This window comes from Phacochoerus africanus, chromosome 3, assembly GCF_016906955.1.
Source record: "Phacochoerus africanus isolate WHEZ1 chromosome 3, ROS_Pafr_v1, whole genome shotgun sequence".
In the NCBI taxonomy this organism is placed as follows: Eukaryota; Metazoa; Chordata; class Mammalia; order Artiodactyla; family Suidae; genus Phacochoerus; species Phacochoerus africanus.
Genome location: NC_062546.1, coordinates 51171397 through 51198335, shown reverse-complemented (window position 1 = coordinate 51198335; position 26939 = coordinate 51171397). Strand labels below are relative to the sequence as shown.

Here is a 26939-nt window from a genome sequence, read left to right as displayed (position 1 = left end):
ATGTACTTTGAACAACCTGGGGTGTGGTATTCCTGTCATAGCACAGCAGAAACAAATGCAACTAGGAACCATGAGGTTTCAGGTTCGATCCCTGGCCTCGATTAGTGGGTTGAGGATCTGGCGTTGCCATGAGCTGTGGTGTAGGCTGGCAGCTGTAGCTCTGATTGGACCCCTAGCCTGGAAACCTCCATATGCTGAGGGTGCAGCCCTAAAAAGCAAACAAACAGAAAACCCGGGGTGCTTTTTAAAATGCAGATTCCTGGGATCCAGCCTCAGAAATTCTGAGTCATCAGGCCTGAGAGAAGCTTGGGAACCAACATGAGAATGAGTTCAACCTATGATGCTCTTGTGGGTGGTCCATGGCCCACGCTCTGAGGAATCTGCCCTAGGGGGCACATTTGTTTGGAGCTATGTATTAGGATTTTTTTTTTTTCTGTCTTTTTATCTTTTCTAGGGCTGCTCCTGTGGCATATGGAGTTCCCAGGCTAGGGGTCTAATCGGAGCTGTAGCCATGGGCCTATACCAGAGCCACAGCAACTTGGGATCCAAGCCGCGTCTGCAACCCACGCCACAGCTCATGGCAACACGGGATCCTGAACCCACTGAGCGAGGCCAAGGATCGAACCCGCAACCTCATGGTTCCCAGTCGGACTCGCCAACCACTGTGCCACAACAAGAACTCCTGTATTAGGAATTTTAAAAATCATACTGGTAGATGGATTTGCATGAGTTATCATTGACCACGTTGCATCTTCATCTTTGTCCAGTCGTGAAGACACAAAGGCATCTTCTAGAGGAATCACCTCGGAGGTTGAAGCACTAGAACTGTCCTGTCCTGTCCTGCAAGAGGGTATCTGTAAGAGGGTGTATATAGAGAGTGTGTATCTGTAAGAGGGTTTCATGTGTATGTTGTCAAGAGCCTTCCTCATTGCCATGGTGTTGTCTGTGGAGGGATTTGTACTCTCAGAAACATTTTATTAGGACATCCCCAGAAGAAGATCGGGGGGGGGTGTCTGAAATTTGAGCAGAATTGTTGCTTTGCTTTAGTAGTTCATAAACAAGGATGTTTTAGATAAGAATCTCATCTACTAAAATTAAAAAAGCTATCCAATGAATTCTTTCTAAGCAGATAAAGAGTCTTGGGCCCTGGGAAGCACCTCACAGATGAAGGCAGCATCTCAGGCCTGTGGCCTTCTCAGTGGGCATCTGCCAGATGTGCCTGTAGTTTTAGATACTGCTCTTGGGAGATTCAAACATGGCATATAGATTGTAGTATTGTGACAGTGTTAAATTTCCTGAGTGTGATTATTACATTGTTAGCATGTTATAACGGAGAGTGTCCTGGTTCTTGGGGAGTACTTACCTTTGAGAGTGAAGTTGCTGTGATGTCTGTAAGTTCAAATAGTTCAGAGGATGAATGAAAGGAAGGAAGGAAGGAAGAAATATGGCAGAATGTTAACACTTGCTGAACCTAGGTGAGGGGTACATGGGTACTTAACTATTCTTACATTTTAAAGGTTTAAATTTTTCCAAATAAAAAATTGAGGGAAAATGTATTATGGAAAAATTAAATGATACTAAATCCATACAGTGGAATATAATGCAACTATTAAAAGAAAAAAAGGATGGAGTTCCAATTGTGGCGCAGCAGAAACAAATCTGACTAGAATCCATGAAGATGCAGATTTGATCCCTGGCCTCGCTCAGTGGGTTAAGGAACCGGCTGTAAGCTGAGGTGTAGGTTGCAGACGCAAGCTTGGATCTGGCATTGCTTTGGCTGTGGAATAGGCCAGCAGCTACAGCTCCTATTCGACCCCTAGCCTGGGAACCTCCATATGCCGTGGGCACGGCCCTAAAAAAAAGAAAAAAAGAAAAGTGATGTCAGTGAAAATGATGGAATAAAGACCTTGCAAAATTCTCTTTCATAAAAGCAATGAGAAAATTAGTAAAAATTGTCAGAATCAACTATTTTAAGAACTGTAGAAATTAAAGCTTACAGTAATCTGGAAAGTGTCTATCTAAATAACTGAATTTTGGTGTGAGTAGGGAGTTTTGTAGAACATTAATTTGGCCAATTTCCACCCCCTCTTCAGCTCATCAATGGATTTTAAATCCAGCAGCCAGTAAGAATCACAGCGTGGCAGCCACCAGGAGCCAGGATGGGGCTGGAGCTCATGGAGGATGTTATTTAAGAATGCCTCAGAGAATTGTCATTATTGGACCTGCCAGGGGATTTCCCTGAAAGACCCCAGTCACAAGATTGTCCACCTGACTCAGAGCCCTCTCAATGGAAAGAGCCTTTTATCCATGGGTATTTGTCAAAAAACAGTTATACGAAGTCTTTAATTTTGTAGCTGTCTGAGGTAGTAGATAAGAGATGGGGCAAACAGTAGACTAACCAAAAGCTCAGAAGGTGAATCTGAGGAGTGAGATCTCCAAAAGGGCTTTGAAAGTTCCAGCGCATTCCTGGGGAATCAGTTTTGGGGCTGTGCTTATACTTAGGAAAGATCAGGGCAGGTCCTTACTTTTCACCACTGACTGATCTTGAGGCTCAGTGCAGAAAGGGAGTAAAGACTCAGTTGTTACCTGCCTAATTGCACATTAATGGCTTGCCCCACCGTGATGCAGAGTCCCCTGCAAAGACTGGAAGTCTTACTGGTTCCAGGCATTTAAGGAAGTTACTGTCTAATCATTAGCCAACCACTGTGGTCACACACAAGAGTACACTCTACAGAATTAGTTCAGGAAAGTCATTAAACAAACAACAGTAACAAACAGCAATATCAAAAGCCTGAGGAGAGAAGAGATTCTTATTTCCAGGGTGGCCACACTACATTATTTAAAATGTTTAGATTTAAATAAAAAATTATGAGGCATGCAAAGAAACAAGAAAGTATGGCTCATGCACCAGGAAAAAATAAATCATTAGAAATTGTTCCTGAGGAAGCCCAGGGGTTGAACTTGCTAGACAATGACATTATATCAGCTGTATTAAATATGTTCGAAGAATGAAAATAAACCATGTTTAAAGGACTAAAGAAAGTATGAGAACTATGTCTCACCAAATAAAGAGAGAACAGTTATAATAAAGAATCAAAAAGAAAGTCTAGAGTTGAAAAGTATAATATCTAAAGTTTAAAAAAAAATCACTGGGGGACTCAACATCAGGTTTGAACAAACAGAAGAAAGAATCAATGAACTTTAAAATAGGTCAATTGATGTGATCCATTTTGACAAACAAACAAAAAAATGAAGTACTGAGCAAATCCCAGAGACCTGCAGGATACCATCAAGCATGCCAATATTGGGATAATAGGAGTCCAAGAAGGATACAGAGAGAAAGGGTCTGAAAAAATACCTGGAGAAATAATGGCCCCAAACTCTTTGGGAATTTTTTGTCTGTTTGTTTGTTTTGTCTTTTTGCTTTTTCTAGGGCTGCTCCTGCAGCATGTGGAGGTTCCCAGGCTAGGGGTTTAATTGGAGCTGTAGCCGCCGGCCTATGCCAGAGCCACAGCAACTCAGGATCCAAGCCGCATCTGTGACCTACACCACAGCTCACGGCAACCCCGGATCCTTAACCCACTGAGCAAGGCCAGGGATTGAACCCGAAACCTCATGGTTCCTAGTCAGATTCATTAACCACTGTGCCACAACGGGAACTCCCCCAAACTCTTTGTATTTGATGAAAAAATATTAACCTACACACCCAACAAGGTCAAAAACTCCAAACAAGAAAACTCAAAGAAATGCACACTAGACATATCATAATCAAATGATTGAAAGACAAAGAAAGAAAAAATCTTGTAAGAGTGTTTACTGAGTTCAGGCTTGTACTGCTTGCCACAGGACAGGCCATTAAGTCAAGAGATGAGTTGTTGGGGCAAGGCATATCCAGCAGACTGAGAAGATGGTGGACTTGTGCCCCAAAGAACCATCTTACCTAAGTTAGAATTCAGACTTTATAATAAAAGGTGAGGGGCTGGTGGGTTGTTGCACACTTCTTGGAATATGGATTCTTTGTTCTTGCAGCTTTCCACATAGGTCAGGTCACCATGTTCCTGTAAACCTCCAACAAGACAAATGTTATTCTCTGTGTTCTGCAACTTTTCATCTCTGTATGAATGGAAAAGTGTTACACCTTTAAAGGTCAGAGACTTAAGATTGGGCTGTCCTGTGTCTTTCAGGCTCTAGGCAATATTCTTAACTGGAATCAAAAGCAATAGAATGCAAAGGTTAGAGAAACAGATTCAATATGGAGTCAGATTTGTACTTCCCTGTTACATAAGCAGCAAGGGTGAGGCCACTCGTTAGGTCCAAGGAATCCTCAATAAGATCAGCAGGTGGTTTCTCATCGGAGAGAAAAAAGTCGGATGGAGGCCAAAAAGTCGGATGGCATATTCAGAGGGTTGAAAGAAAAGTACTATCAACCAAGAATTCTATATTCAATAAAACCATCCATCAAAGATGGAGAAGTTAAGACATTCCTAGTTAAATGAAAACTGAGAGACTTTATCGCTGGCAAACCTGCCCTATAAGAAATAATGAAAGGAGTCTTTGAAGCTGACATGAAAGGACACTAGATACAAACTCATTTCCATGCACTAGAGCACCAGTAAAAGTAACTGTATAGAGAAATATGAGATACATGTACAGTATTTTTTGTTTATAACTTTCTCCTATCTGATTTAAAAGATATCTTCACAAAGCAATAATTATAAGTCTCTATTGATAGGCACACAACTGATTTCTATATGTTATTTTGTATCCTGCAACTTTACTGTAGTCCTTTATTCTAATGGTTTTTTTGTGAAGTCTTTAGGGTTTTTCAATATATGATTATGTCATCTGCAGAGAGTGACAGTTTTACTTCTTCCTTTCTGATTTGGATACATTTTCTTTTCTTTTTTCTTTTCTTTTTTTCTTTTCTTTTCTTTTTTTTTTTTTTGTCTTTTGTCTTTTTAGAGCCACACCCGTGGCATATGGAGGTTCCCAGGCTAGGGGTCTAATTGGAGCTATAGCTGCCGGCCTACGCCACAGCCACAGCAACGCCAGATCCGAGCTATGTCTGCAACTTATACCATACTCACAGGAATACCAGATCCTTAATCCACTGAGCGAGGCCAGGGATCAAACCCTCAACCTCATGGTTCCTAGTTGGATTTGTTCCCACTGCACCATGATGGGAACTCCTTATTTTTCTTGCTTAATTGTTCTGGCTAGGACTTTCAGTACTGTGCTGGATAAAAATGATGAGAGTGGACATCCTTGTCTTGTTCCTGATCTTAGAGGAAAGGCTTTTAAATTTTTACTGTTAAGTATGATGTTAGATGTGGACTTGTCATGTATGGCCTTAATTATAAGGTACATTACTTCTTGACATAATTTGTTGAGAGTTCGTATCATGAAAGGTGTTGAATTTTGTCAGATGCTTTTTCTGCATCTATTGAAATGATAATATGGTTTTTATTCTTCATTCCATTAATGTGGTCTATCACATTATTAATTTACAGAGATTGAACCATCCTTGCATCCCAGGAATGGATCCATCTTGATCATGGTGTATGACTCTTTTACTGAACTCTTGAATTCAGTCTGCTAGTATTTTGTTGAGGATTTTGCATTATGTTTAGGGATATTATTGGCCTTTTCTTTTCTTGTTGTGTTTTGTTGGACTTTGGTATCAGGGTGTAATGCTGGCCTCATAAAATGAGTTTGGAAGTGTTCCTTCCTCTTCAGTATTTTGGAAGGATTTGAAAAGGATTGGCATTACTTCTTTAAATGTTTGGTATAATTCACCTGCAAATCCATCTAGCTCTGGGAGTTGTTGGGAGATTTTTGATTACTGATTGAATCTCCTTCTTCATTATTGGTCTGTTCAGATTTTCTGTTACTCCATGCTTCAGTTTTGGTAAGTTGTATGGTTCTAGGAATTTATCCATTTCTACTGTTACCTAATTTGTTGGCATGTAGTTGTTCATAGTAGTCTCTTAGGATACTTGGCATTTCTGTGGTATTAGTTGTAATTACAAATCTCCTTTTTTGTTCATAATTTTATTGAGTCCACTTTCTTATTTTTTAGGTAGTGAGCTAAAGGTTTGTCCATTTATTTCTCTTTTCAAAGAAACTTGTGAAAAAAGGAGTTCCCATTGTGGCTCAGCTCCCTAGTATCCATGAGGATGTGGATTTGATCCCTGGCCTCACTCAGTGGGTTAAAGGATCCGGGCATTGCCTGTGGTGTAGGTCACATGGGTTGGATCCAGAGTTGCTGTGGCTGTGGCATAGGCCAGCAGCTACAGCTCTGATTTGACCCCTAGCCTAGGAACTTCCATATGCCGAGAATGCAGCCCTAAAAAGACAAAAAAGAAAGGAAGGAAGGAAAGAGAAACTTACAAAAAGAGTTGTATAAGCAGACTTGTATATAAACTCAGAAATCAGAAAATTCTGAACTGTTTAAACGGCCAACTCTGAAAAACTGGCTAAGGATATGTTTAGCTTTAAATTTTTGACTGTATTCAAGTTCCTTTAGTAAGTAGAACTCAAGCAGCATCAATATTCAGGGATGTTAAATTTAAAAATTTTAATTATACATCAAATATAATATTTCTACATAAATTTTTAAAGGTTTTTTTTTTTTTTTTGTAATGAAGGGTGATTGTGGGAAGTGTCCCATTAAGAGAATTTCCTTGCAATGGTGGGCATAAATCTTTATTATAGTAAATCGCATTAGGCAGCAAGATCTTTTATCATTTTTAGTCCGGCAGTTCTGGGAAATGCAAGTCAATTAGAGAAATTAAATCTCCAGTAGAAATAGTAGCTTTCTCAGGTCATTTTAACCTCTGTCAGCATGACTGCATAGAACTTGGAGGAGTCCCCATGCACTGGACTTATTATATAAAAGAAAGGAATTGCATGAGAAACCCACGAGTTTGATATGTCGATAATACAATTCAAGAAGAAAAGAGAAGAATAATTATGAGTAATTATGTGGCCATTTGGAACTGCAGACTCTGACTCAGTAGGAAATTACACAGTAGAGAATGTAATGCCCACGTTCTACCATGAGAAGCCCATTCTTTACAAGGCTGTTACTTTAGATACGCTGCTGAGTATTCCGTTTCTTTGTATGGGTAAATTAAATATTCCAAACCAAATTGCATCTTATTTTCCCTAGCTCTCTTTTTTTGTTACTTCCATATTTGTAATCTTCTTAAAAGCTTGGGTCTTTGCCTGTCCTTGGGAACATGTTGGTTGGAGCCCCTTTCTGATTGCGGGGAGGTAGTGAGCTTATGATTTTGGGGGGGCCTCTCCAGTGCCTGCCCAAGGGGAGGCGGCAGCGTCTTAGGGCAGCGCCTCCCACAGTGACGGATCTGAGATGGGCTCAGTGTTTTCTGTTGACTCATCTCTTGATTCTGGGTCCCGTGGGCGCTGCCTGCTGTACAGCGCCCACCTGGTGATCTCTGAAGATAGAAACAATAAGGCAGTCTGCCCTCCAGTGGTTCAGATGGCAGGCCAGGTGGTCAAGGGCACAGGGCAGGAGAAGGCACTGGGCAAGAGGATGAAGGCGGGACTGGCCACAATGCCCTAGAGCCCAGAGAGGGCACCTGAATTCACAGGTCATGCTGTGCACATTCCCAAACCCAGGGTCCCATTGGGGCAGATCTGTGTCTTCTGCTGAGATGTGTCCTTGCTTTTGCATGGCCACTTAGCTTGCTTGAGCATGCACTGCTGGGCGGGGGCGGGAGGGGCAGTAGGGGGTTCCGTCTGTCAGAGGGTCCTGGCTGGTTAGGGAGGAAGGACCTGGTGTCCTACAGGAGCGGGTTTCTCTTCTTCGTCCTGGTGCTCGCTGTGTCCCAGAGCTGGGGCTGATGAACCTGAGCTGGGAAGAGGTATCCCACTTCCTGCCCAGATGCTGGGCAGTGCTCATCTCTGGTCTGGAGACAAGGGGAGGGAAGTTGTTCAGGTTTGTTTTCTGGTGTTTCTAGCCCAGCCCGCTCTCAGCAGAGATCCCTTGTCAATTATCAGAGTCCCCTCCTCACTAGGGAAGAGGAGGTGGGGTCCTCCAGGGATGGGTTAATTGTGGGGAGCGCTGGGCTGAGTGGTCAGGGGGAGCACGGCCCCCACATCCATCTGCAGATGGACGAGTAACTCAGCACAGCAGCCTGGCAGCTCCACTGGGAACCACTGATGGTAACAGTGACCCCCAGGACTGGCAAAGGGTGCTTCCCTGGCCAGACATGGCTCAGTCCCCACCCTGCCGCAGTGGGCACTCCTGTCCAGATCCTTGATGCCCCTGCTGGCTAACATTGGTCAGTCCGATGGGAAAGCCAGGGGGCGGGAGAGCAGAGATGGAGGGTGGCCATGGGGAATGGCGAGGACAGGAGCTGTGCCCTGGGACTTTCTGTGCCGCCCACAGACCCACTGGAGGGGGTTTACAGCACACGTTCAGTTGGGGTAGTGTCATGGGTATAACCTGGGTTGTCTCTTCCTTGTAGGGAAGTTGGATGAAGAGAAAGGACGCAGCTTGCTGTGAGCATCTGGGAGATTGCCCAACATCTGTTTCTCTTGAGTTTTCTTTCTCTACAGGCATAAGTGGTTGATGCTTTTAAGACTTAAAACAATTTCTTCTAGGAGTTCCCGTCGTGGCTCAGTGGTTAACAAATCTGACTAGGAACCATGATGTTGCAGGTTCAATCCCTGGCCTTGCTCAGTGGGTTAAGGATCTGGGGTTGCCGTGAGCTGTGGTGTAGGTCAGACTCAGCTCGGATCCTGAGTTGCTGTGGCTGTGGTGTAGGCCGGAGGCTACAGCTCCGATTAGACCCCTAGCCAGGGGACCTCCATATGCCACAGGTGCAGCCCTAGAAAAGACAAAAAAAAAAAAAAATTCCTTCTAAACTGACATCATCTCAAGCACCAGGACTGAGAGCTGTCCCTGCCCCTTTTCCCAGGGACTGTGACTGACAGGCACGTTTCCTCCCTACCCCCACCCTCCGTGACAGCAGAACTCAGACTAGGGTATGGGGAATTGGGGGACAGAAAAAATAAATTAACCTCCATATGGGGTGTGTACCTTACTTTACCACTGTTCCCTGAATCAAGCGCTCAGCCATCTCCCTGCCATTCACTCAGTGGTGACACCCACAGCCTGGTCACATTGATGCTATTACTTCCATTTCTAAAGCTGCCTGTATTCTTATTTAAGTATTCAGCATGACTCCACTTGGTGTAAATGTTTGATAGTCTTCACAGTAAGTAGTAAATGGGCTATTTGTATGAATTTTTTTTTTTTGGGGGGGGGCCACACCTGCAGCATATGGAAGTTCCTGGGTCAGGGGTTGAATCAGAGCTGCAGCTGCTGGCCTACGCCACAGCCACAGAAACGCAGGATCTGAGCCGCATCTGCAACCTACACCCCAGCTCACAGCAATGCTGGATCCTTAACCCACTGAGCGAGGCCAGGGATCAAACCCCTGTCCTCATGGATCCTAGTCGGGTTTGTTTCTGCTGAGCCACAACAGGTACTCCTATTTGTGTAAATATATGATATAGCAACACAAATGGACCATAGGTTGTTTGGGAGGAAAATCACATATTTCTTTGACACCAGGTATTAAGGAATGGTATACCCCAACTCTTGGCGCGAGTTGCCTGCGCCAAGTATTCTTCAAATATGAAGTATTTTTCTATGTGAACTCTCTGGTGCTAGACTTTGGGAAGCCTCTGGGGGGAGGCACCTGGGTTGTGAGTCAGACGTACCCAAGGGAGGACTTGGTGCTTGCACAGCTCAGCCCTCCCTGCCCTGGAAGTTAGCAAACAGATGTACCCGCACAGGAGGAATGTGAGACAGTGAAGGAAAGAGACCTGCTACGGCTGAGAGAGAAAGCCGGGCCCTGGGCTGGTGGACCAAGTCCTGGGAGGCTGGCTTGGATGGAGAGGTGAAAATCCAGGCATCTCCCAAGGGTAGAACCTTCCTGAAAACTGACCAGGTGGGACAGGGGGACGTGGGCAGAGCTGCGCATCCTGATGTGGGGATGTAGAGACCCCCTCTCCCGCTGGCCCCTCAACCGGGGAATCAAGGATGCTGCAGGGGCCTCTCTCTACCTGCGCTGTCCCCAAGGGAGACTTTGAGGCATAACCTCAGGGCCACTTGGAAAACATGAACTGGGGCATTTCCGTTGTGGTGCAACGGGATCAGGGGGTTCTTGGGAACACTGGGTCATAGGTTCAAACCTCACCTGGCACAATAGGTTCAGGATCTGGTGTTACCATAGCTGTGGCTTAGGTCTCAACTGTGGCTCAGATGTGTCCCTGGCCAGAGAACTCCATATATGCCATGGGGCCACCAAAAATGAAAAAAAAAAAAAAAACATATGAACTGGGGTTACCGACCAGGGAGTAAAGACAAAAATGAAAAAAAAAAAAAAAGAACATATGAACTGGGGTTGCTGAGGGGGGTAACTGAGCCCAGAGATGAGAGGTGACCAAGTAAATGAGAGGCGGGCTGGTGGAGTCACTTCTAGTCACAAACATCCCTGAGCACCCCATGGGGTGGGTGTGGTCCAGGCCTGGGTCCCCAGCTCCTGACTCACCCTGCAGTGATCACCAGGCCCTGGGCTCCTGCCTTGATCTAAAAAGCAGGTGTGGGGAGTTCCCGTTGTGGTGCAGTGGTTAACGAATCTGACTAGGAACCATGCGGTCGCGGGTTTGATCCCTGGCTTCGCTCAGTGGGTTAAGGATCCTTGCAGTGAGCTGTGGTGTAGGTTGCAGACGCGGCTCGGATCCCACGTTGCTGTGGCTCTGGCGTAGGCCGGTGGCTACAGCTCTGATTCGACCCCTAGCCTGGGAACCTCCATATGCTGCGGGAAGTGGCCCTAGAAAAAGGAAAAAAAGAAAAAGACAAAAAATAAATAAATAAATAAAATTAAAAAAATAAAAAGCAGGTCTGGCATCAGCCTCAGACAGGATTGGGCCCAGACCCCCAGGACAAAATACCAGACCCCCAGGACAAAATACCACTCCCAGGTCTGAAAGGAGGTGACAAGTCGAGAAAGGGGTAGCAGAACTAGTTCTACTGATTAAACTACCAGATAGTTGAAAAGTTGGTGAGGATGTATTTGTATTGGCCTTTACCCAAGATGGTTACAGACTTCAAACAATGGAGGTGGCTTTTCATACCTGTTTTGAGGCATTGGGATTAGGGAGAGATTGGGGGATGGGTAGACGGAGTTCCAGGAGGGCTCAGAGCAGGAGGGGAGGAGGCCGTCAGGTAAGGAGCGTGTCAGTGGGGGTGGGGGCTGGCCAAGTGCCAGGCCTCCCCAGGTGGGATTAGCTCAAGTAGGACCCCGGCAGGTTCCCTGGTTCTCCCCGGGAGAGAACAGCCCTGGTCCTACGAGGTATGGGATGGATCCCTGAAACTTTGGTTCAAGACGCACCTCATTTCAGAAGGTTCTCCTGTTCCTGGGCAGGAGAAGCCAAATGAAGAAACACCTGGGCTTTCTTTGTTACCTCCGGCTGTGCTGATGTTACCTGGTGTTCTATACTCCAGGTCACACAGACCCCACTAGTAAGCCCTTAAGCCGTTATGGAGCTGTAACTACTCCTTTTTTGCAGATGAGGCACCTGAGTTTCCAGGAGGTTCATGGGCTTGCCCAGACCCCGGGGTTAATCTGCAGGGGAGTCAGGTCTGAGGCATCCTTTTTTTTTTTTTCTTTTTAGGGCCCCACCTGTGGCATATGAAAGTTCCCAGGCTAGAGGTTGAATCAGAGCTGCAGCTGCTGGCCTACACCACGGACAAAGCAACACGTGATCCAAGCTGTGTCTGTGACCTACACCACAGCTCATGGCAATGCTGGATCCTTAACCCACTGAGTGAGGCAAGGGATCCAACCTGAGCCCTCATGGATACTAGTTGGGTTTGTTACCACTGAGCCACAACAGGAACTCCCTCCGCCCCCCAACTTTTTTTTTTTTCTTTTGCATCCTAATCTTCTGAATCCATCACTTCCTCACCAAGTCGACAGCTTTACCTGTGGGTGAGGACAGGTTCAGGTTTAGGTCCATCCGGGATGATGGATGTACTCTCAGACTGTCCTGCCTGGGTCTTGGAGAAAAGCCACTTGGCGGCACCATTGTATGGCCTCATTTCCTTGACCAATAACTTCATGGTGGCATCTTTGGAGGCACCAGGATTGTCCCCCTTCTGTTGACCTGGTCTTCATTGGTTCACATTGTCTCCTTCACAAGGAACCTGCCTTAGCCATGCCAGCTGTTTGCAGTGTGGGGAAATTGCCAGAGAAACAAGAACTAAATTGGTGCTAAAACTTCCCAAGGTGTTTTTGGTGCCTGGACCCAAGGGAGTTTCCAGTGAGCCGGGCAGTTCTGAGACTGCTGGCCTGGTGCCCTTGGGTTGCAGAAGTGGCGTGAGGAGAGGTCATGGCCTGTCATGGATCTTCAGGGAACCCGGTCAGCCTGCGAGCCTGGGTGCCCGAGTGACCGTGTCTGGTCTCCCCTTTTAGAGCCGCCAACTTCAGGAACTTCACCTTCATCCCACTGAACGGAGAGTTCTCCCGAGGGAGGGGGCTGGATGTGGGCGCCCGTGCCTGGAGGGGGGGCAACGTGCTGCTCTTCTTCTGCGACGTGGACATCTACTTCACCTCTGGCTTCCTCAACACCTGCAGGCTGAACACGCAACCAGGTAAGCCCAGGATTCCCCCCTCCTCTGCACGGCCCACTAGGACCACCCGCCCCTCCATCTGCCTCATTCCCCCCCACGACGGAGACGGGGAAGGCCACTTGCTTTGCTTCTTTCCCTGGTGTTGAACTGCCGGCCTGGCAGCCTCCAAAGCACTGGGACTCTTGGTTCCCGTTCATGTGAACAACCCCTTTTCCATTTGCATCTGGGAGGGCAGCTTTAGGGGAGGATGTGGGCTGGAGAAGCTGCCAGAAGCCAAAAGGGAAGGAGTGGCCATCCATGGGCAGGTACCAGGGCAGGAGGAGCTCTAAGCAGAAAGAACCTGCAAGATGAACATTGTTCTCATGGCCCGTGACTCAGCGGCAAGGCTGATATGCAGCTGGTAACCCCTGGAGTGGCCCCGTCAGTTGTTAAAATACTAATGTTCTGTGTAAACCGGTAAAGGGCAGCTCCCCTGGCTGCCTAAGTCTGTTCCTGCTGCCTGAGTTCACCCTGGCAGACAGCCCCATGCTCCAGCAGTTAAAGTGTTAACATCTGGCAGAGCAGGGAGCACCAGGACCCTCTTTCACACTCACCCTCAGTGTTGTGTCCAGTGCCAGAGCTGTTGACCACATCAGCACTCAGAACATCGCTCCTGTGCTGGGAAGGCTGGGATTTGAGTCTGTCCATCTGGTCTACCTGCCGCGGCACTTCTGAGCTGCGCCCGAGCAAACTGAAGGGAAATGGAAACGTGGATGCTGGGATGTTTCCAGGGGTCACATATAAATGAACAAGCCTAATAGCTTTATCAGCCACTTTAAGCAAATGTTTGTTTTCTGGTTTGCAGGGAAGAAGGTATTTTATCCGGTCCTTTTCAGTCAGTACAATCCTGGCATAATTTACGGCCATCATGATGCAGTCCCTCCCTTAGAGCAGCAGCTGGTGAGTGATCACCCAGGGGTGCCTTGGTGGGGCTCCGTTTCACGTCTTTCATTACCAGGGGCACCTGACCATGAGTGGAAGTGAGTGGATTGCTTTCCAGAGTCATTTGTAAGTTTGGCAGATGTTCTGGCCTTTGCTCCCAGCGCCTCATTGATTAAAAGTGCTTGCAATATTTTAAAAGTGGGAAATAGCCACAGGACCTTCCAGCAAGGCAATTTCACACCTTCGTAGTTTTCTTCTGTGGTTTTGGAAACTAGCATTACTGCATTATGGATGTAGCACATTTCTCCTTATTACAAAATCCTTCGAGGTTATGGGAATTCCCATTTTGGTGCAGCGGAAAGGAATCCAACTAGGAACCATGAGGTTGTGGGTTCAATCCCTGGCCTCGCTCAGTGGGTTAAGGATCTTGCGTTGCTGTGAGGTGTGGTGTAGTTTGCAGACGTAGTTGGATCTGGTGTTGCTATGGCTGTGGTGTAGGCCAGTGGCTACAGCTCCAATTAGACCCCTAGCCTGGGAACTTCCGTATGCCATGGGTATGGCCCTAAAAAAAATAAATAAATAAAATAAAATAAATCCTTTAAGGTTAGAGAGGTGAGGTTTAAGTTCCCTTTGGAAAGATGGGGAACAGAAGTTGGGAAGGCATGTCTCGCCCCTGGGCACTTGGTGAGTCCTCAGGGCAGGGGCCACGTTCCCATCAGAAGTGCCACCAACAAGGTGGCCTTCACAGGACTGTGGGAAGGATTTTTGTGCTGAGGTTCCTGCCGCACAGGGGATAGGCAGAGGACCCCTATAGCACACAGGCTCTCTGCAAGCTGGGAATCTGTTTCCCCATTCAGTACAGAACAATGTGGACAGCAAGAGGCCGAGGTGAAGCCAGCAGAGGGTCCCTATGCCACAGGATGGCCTACCCTCCTCCCCCGCCCCAAGGCACAGTGTCCCATGGTTGTCCCCATAGAGCTGGGCTGTGATTTCCTTTTTCTTTTTTTCTTTCTTTTTTGTCTTTTTAGAGCTGCACGTGCGGCATGTGGAGGTTCCCAGGCTAGGGGTTGAATAGGAGCTGTAGTCGCCAGCCAGTATGCCACAGCCACAGCCATGCCAGATCCGAGCTGCATTTGTGACCTACACCACAGCTCACGGCAACACTGGATTCTTAACCCACTGAGAGAGGCCAGGGATCAAATCTGCATCCTCATGGATACCAGTCAGATTCATTTCCACTGAGCCACAACAGGGACTCCTGGGCTGTGATTTCTGCAGAGATCATCGGGCTTCCCTAAAGCTATTTCCAGCTTAGGCTGGGTCACTGAGGCATTTCCTTCCACAACTCCCATGTCCTTTTGGGGCAGAGCCCTATTTCTTCCCATCAGGTGCCTCCCGAGGTGAGAAAGGCAGCCGGCGTGTGCCCATGAGGAGGTGTTGGGGTCGAATTTCCCATGCTTCCCTGTGGTGGGAAAGTTAACTGATTTCCACTGAAAAGTGTCCCATGGGATTCTTTTCGAGGGCTGACTCTGTTGAAGCCTCCAGAAGTAGCAAAACCTGTTCTCTCCAGCCCCATCCTGGGCCCCCTGCACTTAACCTCTGGCTGCGGAGGTAGTGATCTTTTCTAGAAAGTTCCAGCATGGTTCTTTCAGGCTGCACAGGGTTCCTTCCTCACAGTGTCCTGGCGCAGTTTCACTTGGGGCCTGAGACACACAGCACAATAGTAATAGCATATGCTTTTCCTCAGTAAAATTTCAGTACCGCAGATGTGTTGTATGTCTGTACATAGTGTGTGTGCATGTGCTTCATACAGGAACACAGAGTATTTAATTCCCCAAGAACTGATTTTGATCTACTTAGAGGTGACATTGCCCCCATGGAGACAGAAAAAACTTCGTGTTTCCTTTCCACAGAGTTCTAAGCTTCTAATAAGGCTTAAGGGGGAAATGGGATACGGGATTTTTTTTTTTTCCAAAGAATCAGAATACGCGTTCCCTTGATTTGATTTGATTTAGATTTTTTGCGTTTTAGGGCCGCACCTGCAGCACATGGAAGTTCCCAGGCTAGGGGTCGAATCACAGCTGCAGCTACCAGCCTACACCACAGCACAGACCCGAACCACGTCTGCGACTTACACCACAGCTCATGGCAATGATGGATCCTTAACCCACTGATCGAGGCCAGGGATCAAACCCATATCCTCATGGATACTAGTTGGGCTTGTTGCTGCTGAGCCACAATGGGAACTCCCACAAGTTCCTTTGATTTTAAAATACTGCTTTAGGAGTTCCTGAAGTGGCTCAGTGGTCAGCAAACCTGACTAACGTCCATGAGGACTCAGGTTCGATCTCTGGCCTCGCTCAGTGGGTGAAGGATCCATCATTGCCATGAGCTGTGGTGTAGGTTGCAGACACAGCTCGGATCCTGAGTTGCTGTGGCTCTGGCATAGGCCAGCGGCTACAGCTCCAATCAGACCCCTAGCCTGGGAACCTCCCGGGTTAGGCCCTAAAAGACAAAAACACACAAATAAATAAATAAAGTATTGCATTACATCTGACATTGAATGGGCTTAATGTTTCAACTTCAATCACAGACTGTTTGCTTGCAAGGAATTCTTTTCATTTCACAGTTTAAAAGTTTTATCCTTTTATGGCCTTTCCTGTGGGGAGGCTAGAGGTCTGGCGTGTTAAGTCAGTGTCTCAGATCCCCAGAAGGATCAAGTCAGAAACAGAACTTCGATCGCTAAGTCCATGGCTCTTGAATTATCCTGCAACCTTTCACACTTAACTTCCAAATACCCCTGAGACCTTCCACAGAGCACACAGGTCTGATACCTTAGGGATCAATATTTATGGCTGTTTATGTTGGAGAAACATAGCACTTGTCTTTGAGAGGAAGGGGTCTCTGTCAAAAAAGAAAAGCAATGATTATGGATGTTTTTCTTCATTTTTTCAAAAAATTACAGTTGTTTTACAGTGTTGCGCCAATTTATACTGTACAGCATAGTGACCCAGTCATACATATATATGTATGTATTTATATATTTACACACACACACATACTCTCTTTTTCTCATAGTATCTTTCGTCATGTTCTATCATGAGATTGGATATAGTTCCCTGGGCTGTACAGCAGGACCTCATTGCTTATCTTTCTTTTTTTTTTTTTTTGTCTTTTTGCCATTTCTTGGGCCGCTCCCGCGGCATATGGAGGTTCCCAGGCTGGGGGTCGAATCAGAGCTGTAGCCACCGGCCTACACCAGAGACACAGCAACTCGGGATCCGATCCGCGTCTGTAACCTACACCACAGCTCACGGCAACACCGGATCGTTAACCCACTGAGCAAGGCCAGGGATCGAACCCGCAACCTCATGGTTCCTAGTTGGATTCGTTAACCACTGAGCCACGACGGGAACACCTGCTTATCCATTCTAAATATCATAGTTTGTTCTTACTGGCAGAGCCATTTCTTGACCACGTGCTGCTCACACAGAGCTAGTCAAGGTGTGTGGGGGGCAGCAGGGAAGGAAAGCGGTTTGCTGTACCAGGCAGTGAGTCCCCCGGCCGTTTCCCTTACTCCTTTCTCTCTTGCAGACTCCTCCAGGGCACACAGCCAGCTGGGCCTCAGGCCAAAACCAGGATCCCCTCCTCTGGGGTAGTGGGAACATTTGCTTAGGATCTAGACGAGGGTGGAAATAAAAGGAAACAGGCAGAGGAGAAATCAAACTCCAGAAGTCAGTATGGCAGAGAGAGGACGTGTAGGTACAGAGAAAGTGCAAAAGAAAACGTCGTGATTGGAGGTGAGTCCATTAAGAAGAGGGTTCCTGCCAAGGGTTCCTTTTGGCTCAGGCTGGAAAGATACAATGCAGACCTAGTCATAAATTCTTGAGAGAGATACTGATGGAGCACATCACTGTCACGATGACAGGGGCTCCCAGACCCAGAAACCAGCTGCCACAGGTGACTTCTGTGTGCAGACAAGAGACGGGCTTTGCCCGCAGCCCTGCAAATATGACCTTGGTCGTCATCGTACTGGTTATTTATTTATTTTTGTATTTTGTCCTTTTAGGGCCGCACCCACGGCATATGGAGGTTCCCAGGCCAGGGGTCTAATCGGAGCTCTAGCCACCGGCCGACGCCACAGCCACACCAGATCCAAGCTGCGTCTGCGACCCACACCACAGCTCACGGCAACCCTGGATCCTGAATCCACTGAGCGCGGCCAGGGATAGAACCCGCAACCTCATGGTTCCCAGTTGGATTCGTTTCCACTGCGCCATGATGGGAACTCCTGTACTGGTTATTACTTCTCACTGTTGCCACTGATGTTTAATAATGTTTTCCTGCAGACAAAGGCAAGAAACGAAATTTATGGGAGGGTTTTTTGGTCTTTTTTTTTCGGTATTCAGGTTACTTTCTTTAAGTACAGACTGTTAGTGATCAGTAGTAAGTGAGGTCATGGGATTTCATCCTAATGTATAATTTACTGAGTTTTAAACCTGCCTGAGAGGAAATTTGCTGATGCTTCAAGGTGAAAACAGCCTTCTGAGAAAGAAATAAGCCTAGTTTAAATGATTGCTAACTGGGTCACTATGCTGTACAGTAGAAATTGACCCAACACTGTAAATCAACTATACTCTAATAAAAATTTTTTAAAAATCATTAACGATAATTGCTAACTTCAGACGTTCCTGTTTCTGTGTTCAAGCCTTGTCTTTACTTGCTGAGGCCACCACAGGAATCCTGTCTAGAATCCACCTTTTCTTTATAATCCAGTCTTTCCTTCATGCTCAGCAGAGATTCATTTCCAAAACCCAGATTCATTCCTTTAAAAATAATCTTTGATGGAGTTCCAGGGGAAACAAACCCAACTAGTATCCTTGAGGACGTGCTCAATCCCTGGCCCCACTCCTTGGGTTAAGGATCTGGCGTTGCCGTGAGCTGTGGTATAGGTCACAGACTCGGCTTGGACCTGTGGCTGTGGTGTAGGCTGGCAGCTGTGGCTCTGATTCGACCCCTAGCCTGGGAACCTCCATGTGTCTCAGGTGCGGCCCCGAAAAGACAAAAATAATAATAATCTTTCATGGCATAAAGGTTGTGCTTTCCTGGGTTGAAAGCCCACTCTCCGAGGGGAGAGGTCCAGCCTCGACATCTGTCTTCCAGGCATCTGTCCTCCACCAGGAGGCTCAGGCTCCCTCCCTGATGTCTCTGAACACATTACATTGTTGGGAAGGGTCTCCCTTGCCCAGTGGGTGAGCCAGTCCCTGCCAAGGCAGCACAGCACCAGCCCTGGTCCCTTTGGGGTTGAACTTCCCTGCACAGTCTGACCTTCACCCTGATCCCGGAGGAAATGTCTGCGAACCTCAGTGCTGCACAGGGCACCCTGTGCTGTCAGACAGGCCCTGTCCCGTGTCTCCTGAGCAACCCCCACCGCTTACAAGTCACAGTGACACTGTCCCCAGCCGAGGGTCAGGCCCTGCCAGGCCCTGGTGGCTGCCTGTCTCTGTCCTTCTTGTGTTCTGCCCAAGTGCTGGCCCATTGTTTTTCCTGTTTGGAAACGTCTTCAATTCCAGGTAGACCGTGGCCATATATTTGAAGCTTGGATGCTGGCCCTTCTCTTTGCCTTTTTACCCAGGACCTGTCTGTGTCCAGCCATCAGAAAGGATGGTGCGCCATGAGCTGTGGCAGAAAACAGTGTACCTCAGAGTTCCCGTTGTGGCTTAGTGGGTTACAAACCCGACTAGTATCCATGAGGATACGGGTTCAATCCCTGGCCTTGCCGTGTGGATTCAGGATCTGGTGTTGCTGTGGCTGTGCTGTAGGCCGGCATCTATAGCTCTGATTCAGCCCCTAGCCTGGGAACTTTCATATGCCATAGGTGAGACCCTAAAAAGAAAAAACAAACAAACAAAAAGTGTACCTGCCATGACTGGGATGGAACAGAAACCATTTTTTAAAAAGGACTCAATGGAGATTTTTCCAGACTTTCTTGCCCTGTGACATCTTTTCAGTTGATACTGATAAAACTTTCCTGGGGAATAATACTGCACAGCAGGCCTTGTTCTAGAATAAAGCTGGGAGCCTCTGCTGGGGTAGCCCTAAAGGACAGGACCCCCCTGCCCCAGCCTTCTTCTCTTTGGTCCTGACTTGAGCTAACAGCTGTGTGATCTGTATCTGTGTGCAAGTTGTAAGAAACAAGGCAGTTTCATAGGTACTGAGTAGAAGGACGTTAAGTCCCTCATGCCTTCTGCCAGCCCTTCTGTGGGACAGCCTCTGGTTCAGAGCCAGACTCGGGAGGTGCAGGGGCAGGATATTAGGATATTAGGCTGGGGGTGACTTGGCTCCACCCACCTCCTCATTAAGGGGAGGACCAGCCAGTGTCAGGCAGGCAGGAAGCACTGTTTCCCGTTAGCAGGGAACAGCCAGAAACTGGAGATGAGGGGAGCGGGGGGTGAGTTTGCTGGAGGGGACCCCTTCCAGCACCTACGTTAGCCATCAGAATGATCCAGAAAAATAACTATTACGGTTGCAAGTCTATTCCCAGGATTACCTCAGCCAAAAACATAAGCAATAACGTACATATTTGAAGTCCTGCTGCTCCGGCAGCTGCGTTGGAAATGCACTTGCCAAGTGAGGCAGAGGCAGGGCCAGACCTGGCAGCCGGCATTCCACACAGGCCTGGGGGAGCAGCTGGGTCTAAGCTGGTGAGTGGACCAGTGTGTCCTCAGGACCTGGCGCCTCGGTGGCCTTGTCCTGGGCCCAGAGTACAGACCCAGGTTTTTTTCCGTTCATTCCCAGTGAGTCCTGTCTGCGCTCTGGGCCAGGGCGGCTGAAATCCGGGTTGTCCTCTCCCCTTCTCTAAACTTCCTGAACCCTTGGCTGGCCCTCCGCCCATCTGTGAGGGCCCAGGCCTGCTTTCTCGCCCACGCCGGTGGCTCTCCTGCCTGGTTTCTGAGTGTGGTGTGTGTGTGTATGTTTGTGTATGTGTGTCGGAGCCTATACCCTGGAAGCATTCTGGCCAGAGGTGCTCAAAGTGTGTGTGTGTGTGTTTGAGTGTGGTGTGTGGTGTGTGTGGTGTGTCAGGTGTGTGTGTGTGTGTGTGTGTGTGTTGGAGCCTAGAAACATTCCAGCCAAAGGTGCCCAAAGTGTGTTTTGTGGGGGGGTGGAGGTGGGGGGGTGTTTTGGAGCATGTACCCTAGAAATAAGTGTGTGGGTGTGTTTGAGTGTGGTGTGTGTGTGTGTTTGTGTGAGAGTTGGCGCCCACACCCTAGAAACATTCTGACCGGAGGTGCCCAAATCACAGGCCCATTGGGACGGTGGGTTTGCTGCATCCTAACGCTGTCCACATCCCCAGCCAGGGTGGTGGCTGTGTGTCAGTGCCAGGGCCCATCTGGTGCTTGATGCCGCCATCTGTGTCCACTCTTCCTCCTCCCTCAGTGACAGTGCTCTCCCTGCAGGTCATAAAGAAGGAGACGGGATTTTGGAGAGACTTCGGGTTTGGGATGACATGCCAGTACCGCTCTGACTTCATCAACATCGGTGAGCCCGGGGCCCTGCACAACAGAGACGGTGCCGGTCCCTGGGGGGCGCTGGACCGGGGTGGGGTGGGGGCTTGAGCAGTGGGGACCCTGCGCCAGCCCTTTTCAGTGTCCCCAGGGAGGACAGAACTGAGGGCAAAGGTAGACTGCTGCATGAAGGTGGCTGGGAAGCAAGGGTTCCAGGGCCCCTGCAGTCGGGCCTGGGTCCACAGGAGCCACCAAATAAGGGCAGCTCTGAGCACTGGGGAGGGTCCCACCAGGAAAGACCCCAGTTTCTCTCTGCTGAACCTTTGATATTCCAGACGGCACTTCAAGTCTGGAGTGTGTAGTCACTGTCAACACGTGTGTACATAGATGCAGTACACATGTGCGCACAGAGGCACACGAGTACACGGATGCATGAGCTCACACACACACACACACACACACACACGTGCTGCGCAAACTTAAGAGAGGTAAGGTAGCTGCTCGTATGAGAACCAGGATGCAGATTCCTGACTCAGAATCCTGCACCTTTCCTATCTGACCAACTCTGGGGGGCTGGGGGGCTGCACCATATTCTCAGCAGGGGCGGGAGTGATTCCCTGGGTGGGGCCCCTTCCAGCTCCAGTGACTGCCTCCATGGGAGCTGAGCAGGTTGGGGCTGCAAGGAACAGGGCTGCATGACAATGACATTTGGAGAAGCTTCACTGTTTCTCTGAAGGGGCCAAGAAATATCGGTGAGAAAGGAATAGGGACCACAAAGCCAGTGGGGACACAGTGACTTTAGGTTAAGAGGAGCCATGGGGCAGCTCGGTTCACCAAGGTGAGACTTTAGCGGACTGGCCTCACTGTGTGAGGGAGTCATCACGTGATACCAGATTTTCTGAGTTAAACTTCAGAAGCGGGTGAGGCCAGTCCTTTTAAAGTGACGCCTTTCACCAGCCTGTGGATTTCTCACCCTGCCAGCCCCCGGTCTGGCCACCCTCAAACACAGCCCCACCCATTTTCATCCAGAGGTTTGGGTTGGAAAGTTGGGATGTGGCAGCCCTTAACCTGACCCCGGCAGTATCGTCACCGCCGCCTGCTCCCCAGAACCGCATCGGCTCCCGACAGTAGGTGGGATCATGTGTGCCTTTCTCCCGGAGCTGGTACTGCTGCTGGAGGTCTCTCGATCTGGGGGTTCTGAGTCTCTGACCCAGGCCGATGCTCATCCCTCGAGGGGGGTGCTCTTCCCCGGACGCCTCCACCCTTCACGTTCGGCGTAAGATGCTGGTGCCGGAGGCCCACACAGTGAGGTTCAGCAGGGTCTTCTCTCCTGACAGGTGGGTTCGACCTGGACATCAAGGGCTGGGGTGGCGAGGACGTGCACCTTTACCGCAAGTACCTGCACAGCAACCTGGTGGTGGTGCGGACACCGGTGCGCGGCCTCTTCCATCTGTGGCATGAGAAGCGCTGCGTGGATGAGCTGACGCCGGAGCAGTACAAGATGTGCATGCAGTCCAAGGCCATGAACGAGGCGTCCCACGGGCAGCTGGGGATGCTGGTCTTCAGGCACGAGATAGAGGCCCACCTCCGCAAACAGAAGCAGAAGACAAGTAGCAAGAAAACATGAACTGCCAGGGATGGGTCTGTTTTGTTTTTTTCCCTTTGGTGATGAGCGAATGAGTGGCTGAGCAAGATTTCCCTCAAGGGCGAGAAGAGAATTGGACTGATTAGTAAAACGGATGGAGGCTGAGAGCCTCCTGGTTTCTCTCTGCCTCTTTAGCTTATGCAACAGGATCGACGCCCCCCCATCACCACCTCCGGGCCGGCAGAAACAGCCCCAGCGCACCCCGGGTGGGGTCTGACAAAGGCGGCCTGATTGTGAGAGTGTGAGTCACGGCGTGGAGGTCTAGATCGTGTTTACAGCAGAGCGAGACCTGTTGTTCCCTGTGCTCACTGAAATATTCATGAAGGAAGCCCAGTTTTGTAAAAAGTTCATTGGAATGGAAGGCAAGCACATGTCTTCCCATCGGCGTGACTGTCAGTGGGGCTCTCGGGTCTGGGATGCGGAAATGGTAGGAGGCGGGTGGGGAGGGCGTGTGAAACAGAGATACGCTCATCGTGAGCCTGGTGAGTATATTAAGCAAAACCAAATGGACTGAGAACAAAAAAACCCCTGCAGTTGTTGTATCATCTGGCCACAAGAATAACCACCAATAACCCGCTCATCTTTCTGGTTGTCGTTTTAACCATTTCTGTTTATTAATTTTATTTAAGAAGGCACTTTTTTTGGCTTATGAATTATATTCTGCTTATTTAATTACCCTTTGGCAAGCCTAAGAGAGCGCAAGGTAGCTACATTGTTATATGTTTTAAGAGGATGCTTTTTTTTAAATTTTTAATCTTTTTTTTTATTTTTTAGGGCTGCACCCCATGGCATATGGAGGTTCCCAGGCTCGGGGTCTAATCAGAGCTACAGCTGCCAGCCTACGCCAGAGCCACAGCAACGCGGGATCTGAGCCACGTCTGTGACCTACACCACAGCTCACGGCAATGCTGGATCCTTAACCCACTAAGTGCGGCCAGAGATCAAACCTGCATCCTCATGGATACTAGTCAGGTTTGTTACCACTGAGCCACAGCAGGAACTCTTAAGAGGATGCTTTTAGATGCATTATGAGAACTTTGAGTTCAGAGCATCAGCTTGACACGCACATCCAAGGATGTGCCAAATGCTGACCCTGAGGGCACTGGACAATAGACGTCCTCCTGTTTGAGGCATGGCCTCGGGCTGCTGACCGAACGAGACCCAGAGATCCTTTATCTGAGGTGTGTTTCTGAAAAGGACCAACTCAACACTGGAGGAAAGGAAAAAATAGACTTTTTACCTTAACAGAAAAGGAAACTCAGACTGGTGATAAAAGTCAGAAAACACATCTTCTCCCCAGGAGAACTGGGGACCACTTTCTTACCTGTTTAAATAAACCAAAGCAGACTGTGCGAACCAAACCGTCTCTTTTCTAAGCAGGGTGCTCTTCCTGGTTTCTGGCTTCCATGAGAAACAAACGCAGAAACACGCCTTTTGTGAAAGATCACGCCATCTGCCAGCATCCAGCGGGATGGAAGATTTTGCTACGTGTTCACCCTTCCCAGATGAGGGGGAAGTGACTTTATTTTTTGAAATGAAGCAGTTCTACTGGGTCACCAAGATGCTTCTGAAAATTGCATTTTGTTACAGTTTCCAACTATTTAAAAAAAAATAAACGCACTTAACATTGAGTGGTTTCTATGTTCATGTGAAAATTATTTATTTATTAGCCAGCGCCAGACGCATGAGCTAATTCTCTCTCTGGTTCCTTGATTTCTGTTTGCCCACAGTCAACTCATTGTTTAAAAGCCTCAAGAACATTCAAGCTGTTGGTGTATAAAAAAAAAAAAGAAAAAAATGCATTGTATTGATTTGTACTGGTAGTTCGTAAAATTTAATTAAAACCCAGGACATGAATGGAAGGTCGCATTGGACAGCGAATAAAATGTGTTTTGTGGGTGCGATTTCTTCTCGGAGTAAGAACACTAAGTCTGCAGCTTGGGGAGAAGGGTTTCCTGTGTAGACTAGGGCTCCTTGGCCATGACACTGGCGTTGGGGCTCGATTGTTCTCTGCCGGGGAGTGTCCCATGCACCAGGACACTGAGCAGCGTCCCTGGCCTCTATCCTCTCGATGCCAGGATTACCTGTGACAGTGAATGCCTACACTGTCTTTTGTCACCACCAAGTGTCCCCCGGGTGGCCCTGCTAGAAGGAAAAGAGAACTGGAGTGAAAAACCTGTCAATTGATACAATTCCTTCATCTTTTTTTTTTTTTTTCCTTTACATTTTTGGCTGCCCTGCAGCATATGGAGCTTCAGAGCCAGGGATCAGATCCGAGCCACGGTCTTGACCTAAGCCAACAGCTACAGCAACACCGGATTTTTAACCCTAAGCCACTGTGCCGGGCCAGGGATGGAACGTGTGTCCCAGTGCTGCCCAGGCGCCCCTGATCCCGTTGTGCCACAGTGGGAGCTTCTCCCTTGTCTTTTTTGATTAGAAGTTTAGGTATGGTTTCCAAGAGCCCTTTTGGCTCCAACTATTTCTTCCTTCCACACATAGTGGAGCTGGAGGCGATCCAGGGCATGTGTTGGTCCCTCCAGTGGGTCTCCAGCTTGGTGGGACTGACCTGCCCACTCCTGCCCATCTTCCCCAGGTCAGGAGGATGCCCTTCCAACATCCTGGCAGTGGGAGGGGATGCTTGACCTTGACGGTCCAGTTAGGGCTTGGTGTCCTGCAGGTGGTGTTTCTGGGCTGCTCTGCATCAGCCAATTGTGTGGGTTTAACTGTGCATCACAGATGCCCAAGGCAGTGGTTAGGAACTGGATTTAAAGATTGCTGAGGGTAGCTCAAGAGACAACAGTGTAATGTCAAACTGTATCCTTTTTTATTTTTATAATTATTTTTTTGGCCACACTAGCAACATGTGGATGTTCCTGGGCCAAGGATCCAGCCCACGCCACAGCAGGGACTTGAGCCACTGCAGTGACAACACCAGATCCTTAACCCGTTGCACCACCAGGAAACTCCTCCCTCTTTTTAAAGTTTAGTCAGGTAAACAGTTTTATCAAGAGGCAGGAACTCTCGTAAAGCACACATGCAAGAGGGTCTGTCTTAGCTTGAGTTATAACAAATACCACGGGGCGGCTTAATCAGCTGACGTTGATTTCCCAAGGTTCTGGAGGCTAAGTTCAAGGTCAAGGAACCAGCAGATCAGGCAGCTGATGAGGACCCTTCTCACTGTGTCCTCACATGGCTGAGAGCAGACAGAGGGCTGGCTGTCCTTCCTGTTGTTAGAAGGACACTCATCTGTTATAGGGCCCCGCCCTCGTGACCTGGCACCTCCCAAAGTCCCCACATCCAGACACAATCTCAACAACGCTTCAACCTGAGAATGGTGGGGTGCAAACATTCAGTCCATCGAGGGACCTGTCCCTGTTCCCTTCCCAAGACATTTATTTATAAAAGAAGGGCTGGTGGAGTTACTTTTGTGGCTCAGTGGTAACGATTCTGACTGGTAACCATGAGGATGCGGGTTCAATCCCTGGTCTTAGCCGGTTAAGTATCCAGCATTGCCATGAGCTGTGGTGTAGTTGGAAGAAGTGGCCTGGATCCCGCGTTGTGGCTGTGGTGTAGGCCAGCAGCTAAAGCTCCAATTGGACCCCTAGCCCAGAAGGGTAGACTCCATATGCTGGAGGTATGGCTCTAAAAAGCAAAAAAAAGAAAAAGAAAAAAGTGCTGCTGATGCCCACTGGAGCATTATAACCAGGCTTAGCATTTAACCTCAGACAGCAAAGAATGGGGGGATAAAGCTATGGCTAGATGGACTGGTCACATGACATCATCAGAAGGGGCAAGGATGCTGCCAGGGCAGCTCTGATGCTTGGGCTTGTGTGAGGTCCCTTCTAGCCTTGCATCCACGCCCTGTTCTGATTCTGTGTAAATTGCCCAGGACCCTGAAACGGGGTCCCTAGTAGAACCTGAGGTCCTGTCCAGCAGCCTGTGTGAACCAACCTGGGGTCCTGTCTGGCAGCCTGAGTGGACCAGCCTCCCGAGAGCCAGCTGCTGGCACCTGAACCTGACATCTCTCCTTACTGCGGGTCAGTTGCTTGAAGTCAGCATTGGCGGGAGAATGGCCTGCCGTTATCCTCTGGGGCTGCTTTTGTCTAGGTCCCTTATGTAGAATGCCTCATCCTTGCAGTTTTAGTTCAGCGTGGCCATCAGTACCTTGGCTTCCGTGCATTTGTATTCAGATTCCAGT

The 26939-nt window shown here is 48.4% G+C and overlaps 1 protein-coding gene across 6 annotated transcripts in view; it reads left to right on the top strand.

The window, feature by feature from the left end:
* Positions 1 to 23521, top strand: part of CSGALNACT1 (chondroitin sulfate N-acetylgalactosaminyltransferase 1) — a 357571-nt gene extending 334050 nt beyond the window's left edge. For all 6 annotated transcript variants that reach the window (XM_047771740.1, XM_047771741.1, XM_047771746.1 and 3 more), the window contains 4 exons: positions 12513 to 12691; positions 13515 to 13609; positions 21049 to 21130; positions 22434 to 23521. In XM_047771740.1, coding sequence (XP_047627696.1) covers positions 12513 to 12691; positions 13515 to 13609; positions 21049 to 21130; positions 22434 to 22723 — 646 coding nt within the window. In that variant the 3' untranslated portion in view covers positions 22724 to 23521. The remainder of the gene's footprint in view (positions 1 to 12512; positions 12692 to 13514; positions 13610 to 21048; positions 21131 to 22433) is intronic.
* The last annotated feature ends 3418 nt before the right edge of the window (positions 23522 to 26939 follow it).